The sequence below is a fragment of the Pollachius pollachius genome (assembly GCF_949987615.1).
Source record: "Pollachius pollachius genome assembly, chromosome: 1".
NCBI lineage: Eukaryota > Metazoa > Chordata > Actinopteri > Gadiformes > Gadidae > Pollachius > Pollachius pollachius.
The window spans coordinates 52729092-52749502 of NC_136934.1; the positions used below are offsets into that span (position 1 = coordinate 52729092).

The 20411-nt window shown below is 52.7% G+C and overlaps 1 protein-coding gene across 1 annotated transcript; it reads left to right on the plus strand.

Moving 5' to 3' along the window:
- Positions 1-559: 559 nt before the first annotated feature.
- Positions 560-19216, plus strand: myom3 (myomesin 3; the record flags this gene model as incomplete). The annotated part of the gene is made up of 21 exons (XM_079728764.1): positions 560-1690; positions 3052-3239; positions 4900-5026; positions 5978-6159; positions 6559-6673; positions 8434-8596; positions 8736-8887; positions 9370-9506; positions 10502-10646; positions 10992-11051; positions 12058-12125; positions 12870-12980; positions 13754-13841; positions 13972-14010; positions 14858-14963; positions 15500-15663; positions 15917-15953; positions 16651-16673; positions 17669-17751; positions 18226-18453; positions 19124-19216. The coding sequence occupies exons 1-21, from the start codon at positions 1507-1509 to the stop codon at positions 19214-19216; spliced, it is 2493 nt and encodes an 830-aa protein (XP_079584890.1). The 5' UTR covers positions 560-1506.
- Between the last annotated feature and the right edge of the window lie 1195 nt (positions 19217-20411).

Genomic DNA, 20411 nt, shown 5'->3' on the forward strand with positions numbered 1-20411 from the left:
GGAGCTGGCCCCGCCCCCAGGTCAGTCAGCCCCGCCCCCAGGTCAGTCAGCCCCACCCCCAGGTCAGTCAGCTGACCACAGAGTGGGTCAGGAGGTCAGGAGGTCAGGAAACCAGTCAGTCAGGTAGTGAGTTGGTGAGTTAGGGAGATAGCTATAGTTAGAGTAGTTAGTTTGTTTCTTTGTTTGTTGGTTAGTAGCAATGACTGCATCTTATCTCTACTGCTCTAGAAGGTTGTGTTTGGTGGCTAGCTGCTCTAGAAGGTTGTGTTTGGTGGCTAGCTGCTGTAGAAGGTTGTGTTTGGTGGCTAGCTGCTCTAGAAGGTTTTGTTTGGTGGCTAGCTGCTCTAGAAGGTTGTGTTTGGTGGCTAGCTGCTCTAGAAGGTTGTGTTTGGTGGCTAGCTGCTCTAGAAGGTTGTGTTTGCTCCCCCAGAGGTCCCGGCTCCTCCCCACTCGGTGCTGGTCTTCAGGGACTCTGACAGCTCTGTGGACCTCCACTGGGAGGCACCCCTTAGTGGCCAGGAGGTTCTAGGTTACTACCTGTACTACAGCCTGACCGGGTCCGGCCAGTGGAACACCATCAACAACAAGCCCATCTCCAGCACACGGTACTAAAGGGACACTAGGACTACTGCCAAATAAAAGATACATATATTACTACTGCTACAGGTAAAACTGCTGCCTCTCCTCGTATTGGTGTTACATGTCCTCATATTCCATCCTGACCTCCCCAGGGAGGAAGGATTCCTCTGGTTTGTTCTCAAGGTTTCTCACCTCTGGATTAGAGAGTTCCTCCTCATTGATTCAAGGCTCAGGGTTAAGCGCTGCTGTGTGAGGTAATTTTCCCGAGGCTGTAACTGCTGTAAGGGACCTCTGCAGACTCCTCCAGAGAGGCTTTAGAGAAGGCCATATTTCTGCGTCCTGTTCTCCGACTGCATCTGTTCATTTTCAGGTCCCATTAAACTAACACGCAGGACTCTTCATTAGTCGTCGTTAGGAAACTCTCTGGACATTAATAAGAATCAGAGTAATTAATTGCGTTTATGTAGCGCTTTTCCAGACACCCAAAGCTGCTTTTCGTGCAGCGTGTAAACCTGGGGTCACGCTAGACAGAAGGCCAACCCCACACGGGCTATCACAGTGATGAGGTGAACACCACAGATAGAAAATACATGACAAGATATACAAATACACGAGCCCTTCAGGAAGAAACATCTACAGTTGTTTGGTGGCGGGGTAAGGCAGCCATAGACCCGGAGCCAATGAGAAGCCGGCGTTAATGCATATGACTCCTGAGCGACAGGTTACAGGAGCCAATGAGAAAGGGTTGAGGTAGAAGATGAAGGCAGCGTCACACAAACACAAGAGGGACTGTGAGGTCGAACGCTGCACCGGGCGCCATCTTTAGAGGTTGCTGCCTCTGTCTGCTGCCTCCGCCTCACAAGATGGCGCCCGGCACAAATTCCCCTCCCGTTGCCGATACGATCGGTGACCGGGGCTGGGAGAGTAATGGCACCGAGACCGGGTCAGACTAAAGCTTGTTCCTGTGTGTGTGGGTCTCCCCGGTCCAGTTTCACGGCCCACGGCCTCCAGACCCAGCAGGACTACGTGTTCCGGGTGAAGGCGGTGGGCCGTGCCGGGACCAGCGCTTACTCCCACCAGTCCCGCCCCGTCCGGGTCCGGGCCGCCATCCGTGAGTACCAGCGTCGGGCGGGGTCAGTCAGAGAGATAGGGGACCCCCTGAGGGGTAAGTCAGAGATAGTCCTCCTTACTGGAACCAGGGGCCCTCGTGTTTCACGGACCCCCTTGAAGACCCCACTGAGGGGTTAGTTCCACCCTGCGGTCCCAGTGATGTGGTGGAGATGATCCTCCTTAACTGGAACCTCTTGAAAAACAATGTTCTCCGGTTCAGTGAAGGAGGATCATCTCCACCTCATCACTGGGACCACAGCTGTATTAACAAACGTCTCGTCGGGCTGCAGGTGTCCAATCACCGATCAGAGACATTAGACGACGCCCTGATTGGCCGAATGCCCACGCTGAACGAGAATGTGATCCTTAAGCCAACATTATAACGCATTATGAGTCACGCATTAAGGGAACTCTCTGGACGAATCAGGAGCTTCTTATTCTGCTGTTATTTCATTTGTGGCGCGCTAATTAGATTCTCCTGCTAGCGTTAAGGTCTGCCCTCCATCTGTGGTCTGTCACAGATGAAGCAGAGTTACATCAGCGGCTTAATGGGCCAATAGCAGGATTAGGTAGGGGCTAGAGACAGGTCGGTAAGGAGCAGGTAATGGTTAGACAGTACAGGGACAGGACGGTAAGTGGCAGGTAGGGGTGAGACATTACAGAGACAGATCATTAAAGAGCAGGTAGGGGTTGGACAGTACAGAGACGGGTCATTAAGGAGCAGGTAGGGGTTAGACAGTACAGAGACAGGTCATTAAAGAGCAGGTAGGGGTTGGACAGTACAGAGACGGGTCATTTAGGAGCAGGTAGGGGTTAGACAGTACAGAGACAGGTCATTAAGGAGCAGGTAGGGATTAGACAGTACAGAGACAGGTCATTAAGGAGCAGGTAGGGGTTAGACAGTACAGAGACAGGTCATTAAGGAGCAGGTAGGGGTGAGACATTACAGAGACAGATCATTAAAGAGCAGGTAGGGGTTAGACAGTACAGAGACAGGTCATTAAGGAGCAGGTAGGGGTTAGACAGTACAGAGACAGGTCATTAAGGAGCAGGTAGGGGTTAGACAGTACAGAGACGGGTCATTACGGAGCAGGTAGGGGTTGGACAGTACAGAGACGGGTCATTAAGGAGCAGGTAGGGGTTAGACAGTACAGAGACGGGTGATTAAGGAGCAGGTAGGGGTTAGACAGTACAGAGACAGGTCATTAAGGAGCAGGTAGGGGTTAGACAGTACAGAGACAGGTCATTAAGGAGCAGGTAGGGGTGAGACAGTACAGAGGCTGATTCTTACCCCTACCTGCTCCTTGACACCTGGTCCTAGACCTGGTCCAGACCCCTCTGACCCCTCTCTCCGGCCCCCAGGGGCCCCCGGCCCCCCCTCTGGCGTCTCCCTGCTGACGTGCTCGGGGTCTGGGATGGTCCTGAGCTGGAGGGTCCCCGCCTGCGACGGGGGTTCCCCCGTGCTGGGCTACTACCTGGACCAGAGGGGCCTGGACCAGGACACCTGGAGAGAGGTCAACCAGGGACCCGCTGAGACACGCCTCTACCACGTGGGTCCCCGATATCCTCCATCCCCACGATCAGTCATCATTATCCTCCATCCCCACGATCAGTCATCATTATCCTCCATCCCCACGATCAGTCATCATTATCCTCCATCCCCACGATCAGTCATCATTATCCTCCATCACCACAGTTCGTCCTGGTTCTCCCTCAGGTCCTCAGCCAGTCCTGGTTCTCCCTCAGGTCCTCAGCCAGTCCTGGTTCTCCCTCAGGTCCTCAGTCAGTCCTTGTTCTCCCTCAGGTCCTCAGTCAGTCAGTCCTGAGATTAAAACAAACAACCACTTGTCAGAAGAACCTTCTAGAACCTGGCAGGACGTCCATTTCGACCTGGTCTCCAGGCAGCAGGCTTTGTCCATGGCGACCCAGAGGCTCCTGGACCGTACGTTAGCGACCCTTAAGACTCAGACCAAGGAGAATGACGAGGTGTTGTGGGCGGGGCTTTGTCTGAGTTCCTGTAGTCGCCCCTCAGGGAAGAAGAAGAAAAGAAAGAAAGAAAGAAAGAAAGAAAGAAAGAAAGAAAGAAAGAAAGAAAGAAAGAAAGAAAGAAAGAAAGAAAGAAAGGGCTAGAAGAGGGAGAGAGAGAGAAGTCACTCCCTCACTGCCTGAGTGATTCAGAATGTCTCCCGACCCGTTCCTTGTTAGAGTGAGAGCTGGCCGCCATCTGGTGGTGGGGAGCTGAACTGCGGCCCATCGATCGCTGGATCATTTCTATGATTTGGCGGCCGGTGGAGAGACGGACTATCGATCCGGGAAGGGGAAGACTCCTGCTGCAGGAGGAACTACAAGAGCAGCATCTACCTCAGACACGTTTAAATATAGCTCGATCCTTAGGTAGACAGAAAGCTTTAAATAGAAGGGGTTTATAGCGAAGACTTTTATCAGGGTTTTAGATAGAGGGGGATTAGAAACAGGGGTTTAAAGATAGGATAGTTTGAAATAGAAAGGTTTGAATAAAGAGAGGAAATAGGGTCTTAGGTTTTATAGAGTCGTTTAAAAAGGAAGGAGTTTAAATCTGAGGTTTAACAGAATTGGTTTAGAATTGAAGTGGTGGTGTTGAATGTTTTGAACGGTGAAGGTTTTAGAAGTGTCTCTAAGAAAAGTTTCCTCAGCCGGGAGATGCCCATTCAGCCTGTCACTCACCTCACATGATGAACCATTCAGCCTGTCACTCTCCTCACATGATGAACCATTCAGCCTGTCACTCTCCTCACATGATGTACCATTCAGCCTGTCACTCTCCTCACATGATGAACCATTCAGCCTGTCACTCTCCTCACATGATGTACCATTCAGCCTGTCACTCTCCTCACATGATGTACCATTCAGCCTGTCACTCTCCTCACATGATGTACCATTCAGCCTGTCACTCTCCTCACATGATGTACCATTCAGCCTGTCACTCTCCTCACATGATGTACCATTCAGCCTGTCACTCTCCTCACATGATGAACCATTCAGCCTGTCACTCTCACACACTCACACTGTGTGTGTGTGTGTGTGTGTGTGTGTCCGTGAGTGTGTGTGCGTCCGTGTGTGCGTGTGTGCGTGCATGCGTCCCTGTGTGTGTGCCTCCGTCCGTGGGTGTGTTTTGTGTGTGTGCGTCCGTCTGTGTTTCCGTGTGTGTGCGTGTGTGCGTGTGTGTTGCAGGTGTGTGACCTGGCCCCCGGCGCCTCCTACCAGTTCCGTGTGTTCGGGGCCAACCTGGTGGGGCTGGGGGCCCCTTCGGGCCCCAGCGAGGCCTTCCTGTGTGAGGCCTGGACCGGGGAGCAGCCAGGTGAGGCCCCGGGGGCCCGGGCCCCGTCCACCAGGAGGGGCTTTCATCTCGACATTCTTTGGACATTAAAGTGCTTAACAAATTGGTCAAACAGCCAATTAGGAGAGCCGATTAAAGCCTCTCTCTGATCACTTCTGTAACTTCTGTTTTACATTTTATAATTTATGAACTAGCATGCAGATAGCACCTAGCCCTCAGATAGCACCTAGCATGCAGATAGCACCTAGCCTGCAGACAGAGGGCTGCACACACTGCCTGTAGCCGGCAGATCTCGTCTACCACACAGAAAGCACGTAACAGGTCTAGCTCTCTCACTAAGACCTAAAAATGAACACGTGTGTGTGTACGTGTGTGTGTGTGTGTGTGTGTGTGTTTGTGTGTGTGGTGTGTGTGTGTGTGTGTGTGGTGTGTGTGTCTGTGTGAGTGTGGTGTGTGTCTGTGGTGTGTGTCTGTGTCTGTGTGAGTGTGTGTCTGTGTGTGCGTGTGTGTGTGTGTCTGAGTGTGTGTGTGTGTGTGTGTGGTGTCTGTGTGTGTGAGTCTGTGTGTGTGTGTGTGTCTGTGTGTGTGTGTCTGAGTGTGTGTTTGTCTGTGTGTGTGTGTGGTGTCTGAGTGTGTGAGTCTGTGTGTGTGTGTATGTGTGTGTGTCTCTGTGTGTGTGTGTCTGTGTGTGTGTGTGTCTGTGTCTGTGTGAGTGTGTGTCTGTGTGTGCGTGTGTGTGTGTCTGTGTCTGAGTGTGTGTGTCTGTGTGTGTCTGAGTGTGTGTGTGTGTTTGTGTCTGAGTGTGTGTGTGTGTGTCTGAGTGTGTGTGTGTGTGTGTCTGTGTCTGTGTGGTGTGTCTGTGTCTGTGTGAGTGTGTGTCTGTGTGTGTGTGTGTGTGTGTATGTGTGTCTGAGTGTGTGTGTGTGTGTGTGTCTGTGTGTGGTGTCTGTGTGTGTGAGTCTGTGTGTGTAGGCCCTCCCTATGACCTGCAGCCCCGTCAGGTGCGGTCAGAATCGCTGCTCCTCCGCTGGGTCCCGCCCCTCTACCTGGGGGCCAGCCCTCTCATTGGCTACCAGCTCCACGTCAGCCAAGACGACCAATCGGAGAGCTGGACCGTGCTCAACGACCAGCCAATCACAGACACCTTCTACCAGGTGCGACGCAGAGAGACGCTTTCTGTTCCCAACATCTGATCAGCCAGTCTCCCATCCCACTACTGGGATGAGTGGTACTGGTCTCACTGGGATGAATGGTACTGCCTCACTGGGATGAGTGGTACTGCCTCACTGGGATGAATGGTACTGCCTCACTGGGATGAGTGGTACTGCCTCACTGGGATGAATGGTACTGCCTCACTGGGATGAGTGGTACTGCCTCACTGGGATGAGTGGTACTGCCTCACTGGGATGAGTGGTTCTGGCCTCACTGGGATGAGTGGTACTGCCTCACTGGGATGAGTGGTTCTGGCCTCACTGGGATGAGTGGTACTGCCTCACTGGGATGAGTGTCAGATCATGATTGATCATTCAGGTTAACCATCTTATACCGTCCAGGCTTCAGGACTCCAGACCGGACAGACCTACCGATTCCGTGTGTCGGCTGTCAATCAAGCAGGAGTGGGCGGGGCTTCCCTGCCCACTGAGCCAATTACAGCTCTGACCCCACCAGGTGAGCCGATAGAATGGATAAGGAACACCAATCTCTGTCGGCAGATTGTCTCCCTGCTCCCCCAATCACATCCAACAGGAACTAGAATCTAACATCTAACTGAAATTATTACTTGCCTTGAAATGAATTGTCTATCGTTATAGTCCAATGAATGAATAGCCCCTCTGGCAACGGTTTTGAGCGAATGAATCAACAGTTATGAGCGTGCGCGGCCTTGCTTTAGATCTCTGTTTGAAGGAGTGAGGTACGATGTGTTGAAGCAGATTTAAAGTCTGTTAGAGTGTGCCATGAGCTACGCCTGATGGAACCTGGGAGGGTTTCCAACTGAGAGGTCTGCTGGTTCTAGCTCCCCCTTTAATTTAATGAGGAATCCGTACCTTTATAAAGGTCTATATTATGGGATGTAGCCATGGTTTAAGTAAATGAAGGCCCGGCCTATGGATTTGCTCCTGGAGGGGTGTCACCACCGCCACCAGCTTATCTCAGCTCATCCCTCTCTGGGGTGGCCCCCCCAGCCCCAGAGGGACTGGACCCCCAGTCCTCTCTGGGGTGACCCCCCCACCCCCAGAGGGACTGGACCCCCAGTCCTCTCTGGGGTGTCCCCCCCACCCCCAGAGGGACTGGACCCCCAGTCCTCTCTGGGGTGTCCCCCCCACCCCCAGAGGGACTGGACCCCCAGTCCTCTCTGGGGTGTCCCCCCCACCCCCAGAGGGACTGGACCCCCAGTCCTCTCTGGGGTGTCCCCCCCACCCCCAGAGGGACTGGACCCCCAGTCCTCTCTGGGGTGTCCCCCCCAGCCCCAGAGGGACTGGACCCCCAGTCCTCTCTGGGGTGACCCCAGACCCCCCCAGAGGGACTAGAGTCCCGGGTCTCACGTAGGGTGACCAGATCCCAATTCACCAGAAGTGGGAAAAAGACTACGTTTGTGCGGGACAATGCGGGACAAAGTGGGGGGGGGGGAGAGGAGGCGACCTGGGACCTTCAGTGGGGGTTTCAGTCCGCAATAACAGATAATCCCCCGTTCCCCCCTTGTCCGTTCTATTTAGAAACATATTTGATAAACGTGTTTTATTTCGCTTATTTAGTTATATTTCATAATTAATTAAGGCCGCCACCAGAGGGCGCCTTCAACGCATTTGCCGCCCTAGGCGATTGACTAGGATCGCCCTTGCATTGCTTCTTGGTGGTGGGCGTGCCCTTAACCTGCGTCCGAGACCAAGTTTCATTGACATGATCAAACAACCTGCCCCTCCCCCTGATGACAGCCCTGCTGTCTCCGCACGCAGCTGCTAGATGATAAATCACGCATTTCCAAAAAAAAAAAAAATCGAGTCTGACTGTCAATAACAATGCGGGACAATGTCTCAATTTGCGGGACGCGTTCAAAGTCATGGAAATGCGGGACTGTCCCGCATAAAGCGGGACATCTGGTCACCCTAGTCTCACGAGGGTCTAACCTGTCGGCGGCATGTGGCCTACGAGGCAGAGCGGGTTGGCTGGTCAGCGGCAGGTTGTCAGTTCGACCCCCGGCTCCTCCTAGCGGAGTTTCGAGGTGTCCCTGAGCGAGACGCCCCCCCCGACTGCTCCTGAGCAGCTGGCTGTCGCCCTGCGTGGCTGACTCCGCCGTCGGTGGGTGAATGTGTGGATGAATGGGTGAGTGTTGCGTAAAACTGTATTGTAAAGCGCTCTGAGTGGCCCCTGGTTAGAGCGGCGCTGTATTGGTGCAGTCCATTCACCCTTTAACCACCGCGGCCCTCCAGGCACCCGGGAGGTGGAGGCGGGCGTGGACGACGAGGGAAGGGTCTTCCTGTCCTACGAGGTGCCTGAGGCCGCGCCCACTGACTCCACCCACTTCCTGTGGAGCAGGAAGCAGCGGGAGGCCGTCGCCGTTGAGAGGGCAACCCTGCAGGACCGAGGAAACCGGTCAGAACCAGATAGGACTGGACCATAGACTGGACCATAGACTGGACCATAGACTGGACCACAGACCAGTCTACGTTCTACCCCCGGTCCAGTGGTAGAACGAGCCCCGGTCCAGTGGTGAGCCTGTCTCTCTCTCCAGGTCGGTGCTGACCTTCACGGCTGCGTCCCAGGAGGACCTGGGTCTGTACTCTGTTGAGCTCAGCGACCGGCCGGGCCTCTCCTCCAGCTACACGCTGACGGAGGCCGAGCTCCAGAGACTGAACCAGCTCAGCCTGCAGATCAGGAACCCCCGTACGCACCTCCGGAAGAACCAAACAGGACGACTAGGACTCTACTCTGAACTCTACTGTCATCTTACTTCATATAAACTACTAGATTATACTCTACTGTACTGTACTCAACTAAACTGAACTCTAATGTACTCTACTCTAATGTACTCTCTACTCTACTCTACTCTACTCCGGTCCACTCTAATCTCTACTTTACTCTACTCTTCATTCTACTCTAGTCTGATGTTAGTCTGCACATTACTCTACTCTATATTCTACGTTGACTCCACTCTGATCTCTACAGTAATCTAATATATAAAGTACTAAATTATACTATACTCTGTAGTCTACTCTATATTCCACCCTACTCTATATTCTATTCTACTCTATTTAACTCCATCTAATCTAATCTCCTCTAGCATTAAGACACTCAACACTCTACTCTAAAGTATCAGCTCTGCTGACTCATGTCCGCCATGTTTCTCCCATGATGCTCTCTGCCAGAGGTGGGGCTGCGGTTGGGCTGGCAGGTGGAGGTGACGGAGGACGGGGGCGTTCGTCTCTGGCTGCAGACGGAGCCGCTGAGCGCGGAGGCGGAGCTCCGGCTCGTCCTCAACGACCAGGAGATCGCCAGCACGCCGGTGAGCCAATCACAGCGCCGCGTTGAGGTCATGTGACGGTGTTCCTCTGAAGTAATGCCGTCTTCAAATCGCTCGGAATTAGCGGAGTTTCCGAGGTTTGGACCTTGAGCTCGGAGGAAAGTGTTTAGAACACTCCGTTGGCTTGGTCATTGCATTGATAAACTAAAGTGAACTCTCCGCAAGCACCAAGAGGCAAACTTAACACCCATCCGAACATTTGCGTTACGATACATTACAGCTTACAATTATAAACATCACCTGAGAAAGTCTCGCTCATGTTGAACCATCACAAGCAGTTCTAATTACTGATTCATTTGATTCAGCAAAGACGTGCATAGAGGTCGCTGCGGGCTTCCATACTTGTTGCTGTTCCAAAGTCTAGTCTCACGAACAATCAGTTTTATTGGTTTTATGTCATAGCCTACAAACTTCTGAGGGGCGTTTCCTTTCTTATTTCGGAAGAGGAGAAGGTTTACTCAAAGGCACGAAAGAGTTTCCAAACCTCTGAACGATTTGAAGACAGCATTAGAGCGTGAGGAGAGCATGTATGATCGTACTCTTCCTGGAAACCGTCATTCAAGACGGGCAGGACGTTCCTCCAAATTAAAAGCGGGAAGAATGTTAGATCCCGCTTTTGTTTTAGAGGAGCATGATCAAAATGTTAATAGAGAGAAGAAGGGGAACTTTTGTATTTGTGTGTGCGTGTGTGTGTGTGTGTGAGTCTGTGTGTGTGTGTGTGTGTATGTGTGAGAGTGTGTCTGTGTTGAAGCCTTTGAGTAAACCAATTCCAGTGATGTCCCATGAAGAGCCGACTGCTGTGTGTATTGGTGTGTGTGTGTCAGCATGCACACGCTCACGCATTCACACTCACACGTTTACACTTACACATACACACTAACATATACACACTGACACGTTCACACTCACACACTTACAGTAACACATACACACTAACATATACACACTGACAGGTGACCTCTGCTCCCCCCCCCCAGCGGCGGCGCTGGCGTCTGGACCGGGCGGGGGGGCTCGTGGAGGTGCTGCTGGACCCCCTGGGGGCGGAGGACCAGGGCTCCTACACCGCCCAGCTGAGGGACGGGCGGAGCCGGGGCCAGTTCACCCTGCTGCTGCTGGAGCAGCGTGAGGCACCCTGCGCACACACGCACACACACACACACACACCTACACACACGGAATCACAGGCAACATATATACACAAACACAGAGACACTCATAGACACACACACCTTCATTACCTCACACACACACACACACACACACACACACACACCTACATTACCTCATAAACACACACACACAACTTCATTACCTCATAAACACACACACACACCTTCATTACCTCACACACATACACACACACACACACACACACACACACACACACACACACACACACACACACACACACCTTCATTAACTCACACACACACTTCATCTTCCCGTTGTAACGTTCTCCTCCTCCAGGGTTCCACCAGGTTCTGGCCGAGTCTCAGGCCAACCGGCGGAACGTCCAGAAGAAGAAAGGTGAGAACAATTCTGCTGCTCTGTTCTGTTGGTTCAGATCAGTCTGCAAACCAACATCTGCCTCATGTTCAGGAGAACCCCAACATCTGTCTCATGTTCAGGAGGACCCAAACATCTGTCTCAGGACGAACTAATGAAACAGAAGACAGAAAACGAATAAAGAATACCTCGTTGCATTGCTGACAGCATCAGGATTCAATAGTCCACTTCGTCCACGTACTCCATGAACAGTTTTACACAAATCAAATACACTCTCAAATAGCTTCCTCGTGACCGACCTGGGTCAGGTCCACTGTGCTCAGGTAGAGGTGGACATTGGGGAGAGAACCACTGTCACTAGATTCACTGTCCTGACCAGAAAGAAGAGAACAGCCCATAATAATATACTAAAAGAAAGCACAGCTGTCATGTGAGTGTCGGGTCAGAGAGAGAGGTCAGTGACAGAGAGGTCGTTCACCCAGGAGCCGCTTGCTCACCGCTCAAAGTCTGGTGTTCATCAGGACTCTCTGAACAGCTGTCGCTCTGTCGTCTACGTTACTAAACACAGAGCATCTATCACTGCTCTGATCGCACCCTGGATCTACTCTAGATCTAACCCTGAATCTACTCTAGATCTAACCCTGAATCTACTCTAGATCTCACCCTGATTCTACTCTAGATGTAACCCTGAATCTACTCTAGATGCAACCCTGAATCTACTCTAGATCTCATCCTGAATCTATTCTAGATCTAACCCTGAATCTACTCTAGATCTCACCCTGAATCTACTCTAGATCTAACCCTGAATCTACTCTAGATCTTACCCTGAATCTACCCTATATATAACCCTGAATCTACTCTAGATCTTACCCTGAATCTACTCTAGATCTGCTACTCTAGACCCTGAATGGAGTGTATTCCCTAATGGTTTTCATCGATCGTTCAGTATCTTGTCCTGATCTGTTGCTACAGAGAAGAGCTGAGTTCTGATCAGGTGATATCTGACCTGTTGTGTTTATGTGTCCAGGTCCGTACTTCCTGGACGGTGTGTCCTGGGAGGTGACGGAGGAGTGTGCACTGGTGATCAGGTGTAAGGTAGTTCTACGTCACCTGGTGACATCATCAACGCCCTCCTCAGCATCATCACGCCCCGAAATCAATAACTAGGAATGCATTATTCAATACACAAGCATTTGATGTGAGTTGGTGTGTGTGTGTGTGTGTGTGTGTGTGTCTGTCTGTGTGTGTGTGTGTTATGTGTGGGGTATGTGTGTCTGTGTATGTCTGTCTGTGTGTGCGTGCGTGTGTGTGCATGTGTGTCTCTGCATGCGTGCGTCTGTGCTTCGCGTGTCTGTGTGTGTTTGTGTGTGGCGTGCATGCGTGCATGTGTGGCGTGCATGCGTGCATGTGTGGCGTGCATGCGTGCGCGTGCGTGCGTTCGTGCATGCGTGCTTCTGTGCGTCGTGTGTCTGTGTGTGTTTGCGTGCGTGTACGTCGTGTGTCTGTGTGTGTTTGCGTGCGTGTGCGTCTGTGCGTCGTGTGTCTGTGTGTGTTTGCGTGCGTGTGCGTCTGTATGTGTTTGCGTGTGCGTCCGTACGTGTGTCTGTGCGTCGTGTGTCTGTGTGTGTTTGCGTGCATGTGCGCCTGTGCGTGTGTGTCTGTGTGTGTCTGTGTGTGTTTGCGTGTGCGTCTGTGCGTGTGTGTCTGTGTGAGTTTGCGTGTGCGTCTGTGCGTGTGTGTCTGTGTGTGTCTGTGTGTGTTTGCGTGTGCGTCTGTGCGTGTGTGTGTGTGTGTGTGCGTGTGTGTCTGTGTGTGTGTGTGTGTGCGTGTCGTGCGCAGGTCACCAACCTCAACAAGGACAGCTCTCTGCGCTGGTCGAAGGACGGGGAGCCGCTGACCCCCACGACCTTCGACCCCTCCTCCGGGGTCGGTACACTCTCCATCCCTCAGGTAACCACGGTTACCAACCCCTCAGACACCTGCAGGGTTACTATGGGGTGGCAGAGCCAGGGAGCCGGGTTAAGAACTGAGGTGAATGTGAATATGAAGTATAAAGCATGCAGAGAGAGATTAACATTAGCTCAGTATTTATTTCTATATGTATGTAGTTATATATAAAGTACAGTATAACAGTGTATTTATAGACATACAGTTTAGTTATATATACAGTACAGTATAACAGTGTATTTATAGACATACAGTCTAGTTATATATACAGTACAGTATAACAGTGTATTTATAGACATACAGTCTAGTTATATTTACAGTACAGTATAACAGTGTATTTATAGACAGTCTAGTTATATATACAGTACAGTATAACAGTGTATTTATAGACATACAGTCTAGTTATATATAAAGTACAGTATAACAGTGTATTTATAGACATACAGTCTAGTTATATATACAGTACAGTATAACAGTGTATTTATAGACTTACAGTCTAGTTATATACAGTACAGTATAACAGTGTATTTATAGACAGTGTAGTTATATATACAGTACAGTATAACAGTGTATTTATAGACAGTCTAGTTATATATACCGTACAGTATAACAGTGTATTTATAGACAGTGTAGTTATATATACAGTACAGTATAACAGTGTATTTATAGACAGTCTAGTTATATATACAGTACAGTATAACAGTGTATTTATAGACAGTCTAGTTATATATACCGTACAGTATAACAGTACAGTACCGTACCGTGTGATGTGTCAGGTGACCCTGGGGTCGGCGGGGTCGTACCGGGCCCAGGTGGCTGATGGGAGGGGAGAGGACACCAGCACCTTGGATCTCCTGGACCAGGGTGAGAGCCTCTTCATTCTCCTCCTCCTCCTCCTCCTCCTCCTCCTCCTGGCCATCGGCGTGGCGTCTCTCCTCATTAAGACTCTGTTTCCTGTTCCTGTTACCGACCGATCTGCTCTCTGTGTTCACAGAGTTTGACAGGTTCCTGCAGCAGCTCAGCAAACACTGCGGTATGTTCATCATTAATACAGCCCTCTGGTGGAGCTCCGGGTCAGGGACCAGGCCCTCTGGTGGAGCTCCGTGTCAGGGACCAGGCCCTCTGATGGAGCTCCGTGTCAGAGACCTGGCCCTCTGGTGGAGCTCCGTGTCAGGGACCAGGCCCTCTGATGGAACTCTGTGTCAGGGACCAGGCCCTCTGATGGAGCTCCATGTCAGGGACCAGGCCCTCTGAAGGAGGTCAATGTTGAGCCTCCATGTTGTATTTTGTCCTGCTTTCCTTCCTTCCTTCTTGCCTGCCATCTTGTCACCTGTCTGTCTGTATACCTGCCTTCCTGTCTGCCCACTTGTCTGTCTCTCCTGCCACTCTCTTTCTCGTCTCTCTCTAAACGTGGTGTCTCTCGCCCCTCTCTCTCGTCTCTCTCTAAACGTGGTGTCTCTCACCCCTCTCTCTCTCGTCTCTCTCTAAACGTGGTGTCTCTCGCCCCTCTCTCTCTCGTCTCTTTCTAAACGTGGTGTCTCTTGCCCCTCTCTCTCTCGTCTCTCTCTAAACGTGGTGTCTCTCGCCCCTCTCTCTCGTCTCTCTCTAAACGTGGTGTCTCCTGGCCCTCTCTCTCTCTCGTCTCTCTCTAAACGTGGTGTCTCTCGCCCCTCTCTCTCTCTCGTCTCTCTCTAAACGTGGTGTCTCTCGCCCCTCTCGCTTTCGTCTCTCTCTAAACGTGGTGTCTCTCGCCCCTCGCTCTCTCGTATCTCTCTAAACGTGGTGTCTCTCGCCCCTCTCTCTCTCGTATCTCTCTAAACGTGGTGTCTCTCGCCCCTCTCTCTCTCGTCTCTCTCTAAACGTGGGGTCTCTCCTCCTAGCTCTGTCGGCGGGTCCGTTGGGGGTACAGGGTACGGCTGAGGGTCTGAGACTCTCCTGCTCCCTGAAGGTCTACCAGAGCCACCTGAAGACCACCTGGAGCTTCAGGTGAGCCACCTGGCCCTGGCCCCAGTCCCAGGGCCCACTACACCGTACTGCACCATGAGATTATGTCTTTGTCTATCATGGACTTGATCAGGATTTCCCTCCTGATGTAATCAACGCGCAACCTGACTGGTTTGGTGGTGACTGGTTTGCTGGTGTCTGGTTTGGTGCTGACTGGTTTGGTGCTGACTGGTTTGGTGCTGACTGGTTTGGTGCAGACTGGTTTGGTGCTGACTGGTTTGCTGTTGACTGGTTTGCTGGTGACTGGTTTGGTGGTGACTGGTTTGGTGGTGACTGGTTTGGTGCTGACTGGTTTGGTGCTGACTGGTTTGGTGCAGACTGGTTTGGTGCTGACTGGTTTGCTGGTGACTGGTTTGGTGCTGACTGGTTTGGTGCAGACCGGTTTGCTAGTCACTGGTTTGGTGGTGACTGGTTTGGTGGTGACTGGTTTAGTGGTGACTGGTTTGGTGCAGACCGGTTTGCTAGTCACTGGTTTAAATGGCCGCCACCAACCAGTCTGTGGCCGCCTCTGTGTCCAGGGGGAGGGGGCTGGATCAGGACCCCCGGGCAAGGCCCGGGTCCAGCGGGGGCGCGGTCTGGGTGGACCTCCGCGACCCGGCAGACAGCGACCAGGGCCGGTTCTCCCTGGAGCTGTTTGACGGCCAGGACCGCCACGCCCGCCACCTGGACCTGACCGGACCAGGTGGGTAACCAGCCTCTCTCTGGGACCAGGTTGGGGGGGGGGGTCCCCTCTAGCCTCTCTCTGGGACCAGGTGGGGGGGGTCCCAGACGCTGTAGCTGATGGTCCACTCAGAGGAGAGTTAGGGTCAGAGCCCACTAGATGTTTCTTACATCCCACATGAATTCAGACTCACCTGTCTCTGTTCAAACGGTTTAAACTTTACTGCCATGGCGACCGACAACGCTGACGTCCTGCTGTCTGAAACCTTCACCAGAGTTTGCTGAGGCCTTGGACGAGCACCAGAGGATGAAGTGAGTAGAGGACTGTCTAACCCCTCGCATAGAGGACTGTCTAACCCCTCGCATGGAGGACTGTCTAACCCCTCGCATGGAGGACTGTCTAACCCCTCGCATGGAGGACTGTCTAACCCCTCGCATGGAGGACTGTCTAACCCCTCGCATGGAGGACTGTCTAACCCCTCGCATGGAGGACTGTCTAACCCCTCGCATGGAGGACTGTCTAACCCCTCGCATGGAGGACTGTCTAACCCCTCGCATGGAGGACTGTCCAACCCCTCGCATGGAGGACTGTCTAACCCCTCGCATGGAGGACTGTCTAACCCCTCGCATGGAGGACTGTCTAACCCTAGATGACTAACCCCTAACTAACAAACTGTTCTCTATGAACAACCTGATGATACATTAACTTACATTAAGTTACAAATGAATACAAAACCTACTCTTATCCATTGAAGGTGTTACTCATCAATATTGGATCAATAAATACTAGTTGTGCTGGTTGATCTAAAGGCTGCTGCTGATGTTCTGGTTGTTCTGCCTCCTCTTTGCTGACTGCAGCAAATGGTAGTCTGTTGAACGTACGAAGGGCCCCTTTAGTGATGGCGGTAATGCTGAGGGTTTCCCCCTCAAACAGCCTGATATCACCCCCCGGAGGTCCAGAATGAGGTGCTTTGAGGAGAGGATAACTGTGTCTGTGTTTCTCCTCCAGGCGATCAGCGGTGGCAGAGAGAAGTGAGTAGCCCTCTGCCCTCAGCTTAGCCCTTAGCGGATAAGTTCATTAACTAGCCCACTTAGCTCTTAGCGGATCAGTTCATTAACTAGCCCCCTTAGCCCTTAGCGGATCAGTTAATTAACTAGCCCCCTTAGCCCTTAGCGGATCAGTTCATTACCTAGCCCACTTAGCCCTTAGTGGATGAGTTCATTCACTACAACCCTTAGTCCTTCGTGGATAACAGCCCTTAGCTCTTAGTGGATCAATTCACTAACTAGAACCCTTAGCCCTTAGTTGATCACAACACTTAGTGGATCACAGCCCTTATCCCTTAGTGGATCAGTTCACTCACTATAACCCATAGCCCTTAGTAAATCTGTCCACTCACTCACCCCTTAGCCCTTAGTGGATCAGTCCACTCACTAGCCCCTTAGCCCTTAGTGGATCAGTCCACTCACTAGAACCCTTAGCCCTTAGTGGATCAGTCCACTCACTAGAACCCTTAGCCCTTAGTGGATCAGTCCACTCACTAGCCCCTTAGCCCTTAGTGGATCAGTCCACCCACTAGAACCTTTAGCCCTTAGTGGATCAGTCCACTCACTAGCCCCTTAGCCCTTAGTGGATCAGTCCACTCACTAGAACCCTTAGCCCTTAGTGGATCAGTCCACTCACTAGCCCCTTAGCCCTTAGTGGATCAGTCCACTCATTAGAACCCTTAGCCCTTAGTGGATCAGTCCACTCACTAGCCCCTTAGCCCTTAGTGGATCAGTCCACTCACTAGCCCCTTAGCCCTTAGTGGATCAGTCCACTCACTCACCCCTTAGCCCTTAGTGGATCAGTCCACTCACTAGCCCCTTAGCCCTTAGTGGATCAGCCCACTCACTAGCCCCTTAGCCCTTAGTGGATCAGTCCACTCACTAGAACCCTTAGCCCTTAGTGGATCAGTCCTCTCACTAGAACCCTTAGCCCTTAGTGGATCAGTCCTCTCACTAGAACCCTGTTGTGTGTTCCTCAGAGCGGGCCAAGGTCACCAAGGGCCTGCCGGACACCGTGGCCATCATGGAGGGAAAGGTAAGGGGAGGAGCCTCACTCACACAGGTGCACTGCGCTCTTAAAGGGCCAGTAGCCTCACTCTACACAGGTGCAGTGCGCTCTTAAAGGACCAGGTAGGGGAGGAGCCTCACTCTACACTGGTGCAGTGCGCTCTTAAAGGGCCAGGTAGGGGAGGAGCCTCAATCTACACAGGTGCACATCGCCCTTAAAGGGCCAGGTAGGGGAGGAGCCTCACTCTACACAGGTGCACTGCGCCCTTAAAGGGCCAGGTAGGGGAGGAGCCTCACTCACACAGGTGCAGTGTGCTCTTGAAGGGCCAGATAGGGGAGGAGCCTCACTCTACACAGGTGCAGTGTGCTCTTGAAGGGCCAGGTAGGGGAGGAGCCTCACTCTACACAGGTGCAGTGTGCTCTTAAAGGGCCAGGCGCTACAGCCTTTCCTAACGCAGTGATGATGAGTGTGATGGAGATCAGTGGCCATGAGGGGGCCCTCAGTGACCCCCGTACCGTTGCCCCTCAGTCCCTGTGTCTGACCTGCCTGGTCGAGGGGGACCCGCCCCCCGAGGCCACCTGGCTGAGGAACGGCGTCCCCCTCCCGGAGAGCCCCCCCTACAGCACGGCCCAGCAGGGGGCCAGCCGCGCCCTCACCATCACCATGGTGACCGCCGAGGACTCCGGCACCTACGCCGTCCGCGTGCTGAACCCGCACGGCGGCGAGACCGCCCAGGTGACCGTCAGCGTGTACGGGGTGGGGGAGACTCCCCCACCCTCTGAGGGTCCACAGGGCCTGGAGGGGGCGGGGCCTGGAGGGGCGGGGCCTGGAGGGGCGGGGCCTGGAGGGGCAGAGTGAAGAGAGTGGTTTTAGTTTGTGGTTTTAAATTGTGACTTAGTTTAACATGTTATGATATAAAGTATGGTTTGAGGTTTTAAACAGTGACGTAGTATAACATGTTATGGTATAAAGTATTGTTTGTGGTTTTGAATTGTGGAGTAGTTTAAGATGTTATGGTATAAAGTATGGTTGGAGGTTTTAAACAGTGACGTAGTTGAACATGTTATGATATGAAGTATGCAGACTTGCAGACATACCCCCTTCACCCATAGCGTATTGCAGTTTAACTTGGCCTCTCCTGCCAATCCTAAACTCTCCACCTAGGTCACTCCTCCTCACCTTTGTTACCTTTGATTTAACTACCAACAATGTGAAAGTTTCCCTGTAAGAATCTTGTTCACCAATCGTCTCACTGAATGTATCCTTGATAACTTTGCTGCCTGTACTTTCCCTTGATCATACTCTAAAATTAAACCAAATATTGCGTCCTACAAGGAGTTTTTCTCCCTCCAGGTTGACGGCAGCCATGGTGTGTTAGCGAGGTGAGCGCGGGCTGTGTGTCCGTCTGTGTCCTGTACTAATACAGGCTGTTCCTTCTACGGCCCCCGGCCCCTCGGCCTGGTGTGTTCCTCTGCCTCTAAAGGGGGCCCGTCTCAGCACCCAGGAGACTGGACCCTAGGGTCAACCCAAGGGTCAGCATAGGAAAGAGACCCTTTGGGGAGTGAGGGAGTGAGAGGAGTGAGGGAGTGAGAGGAGTGAGGGAGTGAGGGGAGTTAGGGAGTGAGGGAGTGAGAGGAGTGAGGGGAGGGAGAGGAGTGAGGGAGTGAGGGGAGTGAGGGAGTGAGAGGAGTTAGGGAGTGAGGGGGTGAGGGAGTGAGGGGAGTGAGGGAGTGAGAGGAGTGAGAGGAGTGAGGGAGTGAGGGGAGTGAGGGAGTGAGAGGAGTTAGGGAGTGAGGGGGTGAGGGAGTGAGGGGAGTGAGGGAGTGAGAGGAGTGAGAGGAGTGAGGGAGTGAGGGAGTGAGGGGAGTTAGGGAGTGAGGGAGTGAGAGGAGTGAGGGAGGGAGTGAGGGAGTGAGGGAGTGAGAGGAGTGATGGAGTGAGAGGAGTGAGAGGAGTGATGGAGTGAGAGGAGTGATGGAGTGAGAGGAGTGATGGAGTGAGAGGAGTGGTGGAGTGAGAGGAGTGAGGGGAGTTAGGGAGTGAGGGGAGTGAGGGAGGGAGGGAGTGAGGGAGTGAGGGAGTGAGAGGAGTGATGGAGTGAGAGGAGTGAGAGGAGTGAGGGAGTGAGAGGAGTGATGGAGTGAGAGGAGTGATGGAGTGAGAGGAGTGGTGGAGTGAGAGGAGTGAGGGGAGTTAGGGAGTGAGGGGAGTGAGGGAGTGAGAGGAGTGAGGGAGTGAGGGGAGTGAGAGGAGTGGTGGAGTGAGAGGAGTGAGGGGAGTTAGGGAGTGTGGGGAGTGAGGGGAGTGAGAGGAGTGAGGGAGTGAGGGAGTTAGGGAGTGAGGGAGTGAGGGAGTGAGGGGAGTGAGGGAGTGAGGGGGTGAGGGGGTGAGGGAGTGAGAGAGTGAGGGGGTGAGGGGAGTGGTGGAGTGAGGGAGTGAGGCAGTGAGGGAGTGAGGGGAGTGGTGGAGTGAGGGGGTGAGGGAGTGAGGGGAGTGGTGGAGTGAGGGAGTGAGGGAGTGGTGGAGTGAGGGAGTGAGGCAGTGAGGGAGTGAGGGGAGTGAGGCAGTGAGGGAGTGAGGGAGCGCTCCGTGCAGCGTTCCACCGGCTCCAGCTCAATGTTCAGCCAATAGCAGAGAGTGTTTCTGCAGCGTCCCGCCCCCCGACCCCGGGGCTGATGACCTCGCGGGCGGCCTGATGCACCCCCCCCCCCAGA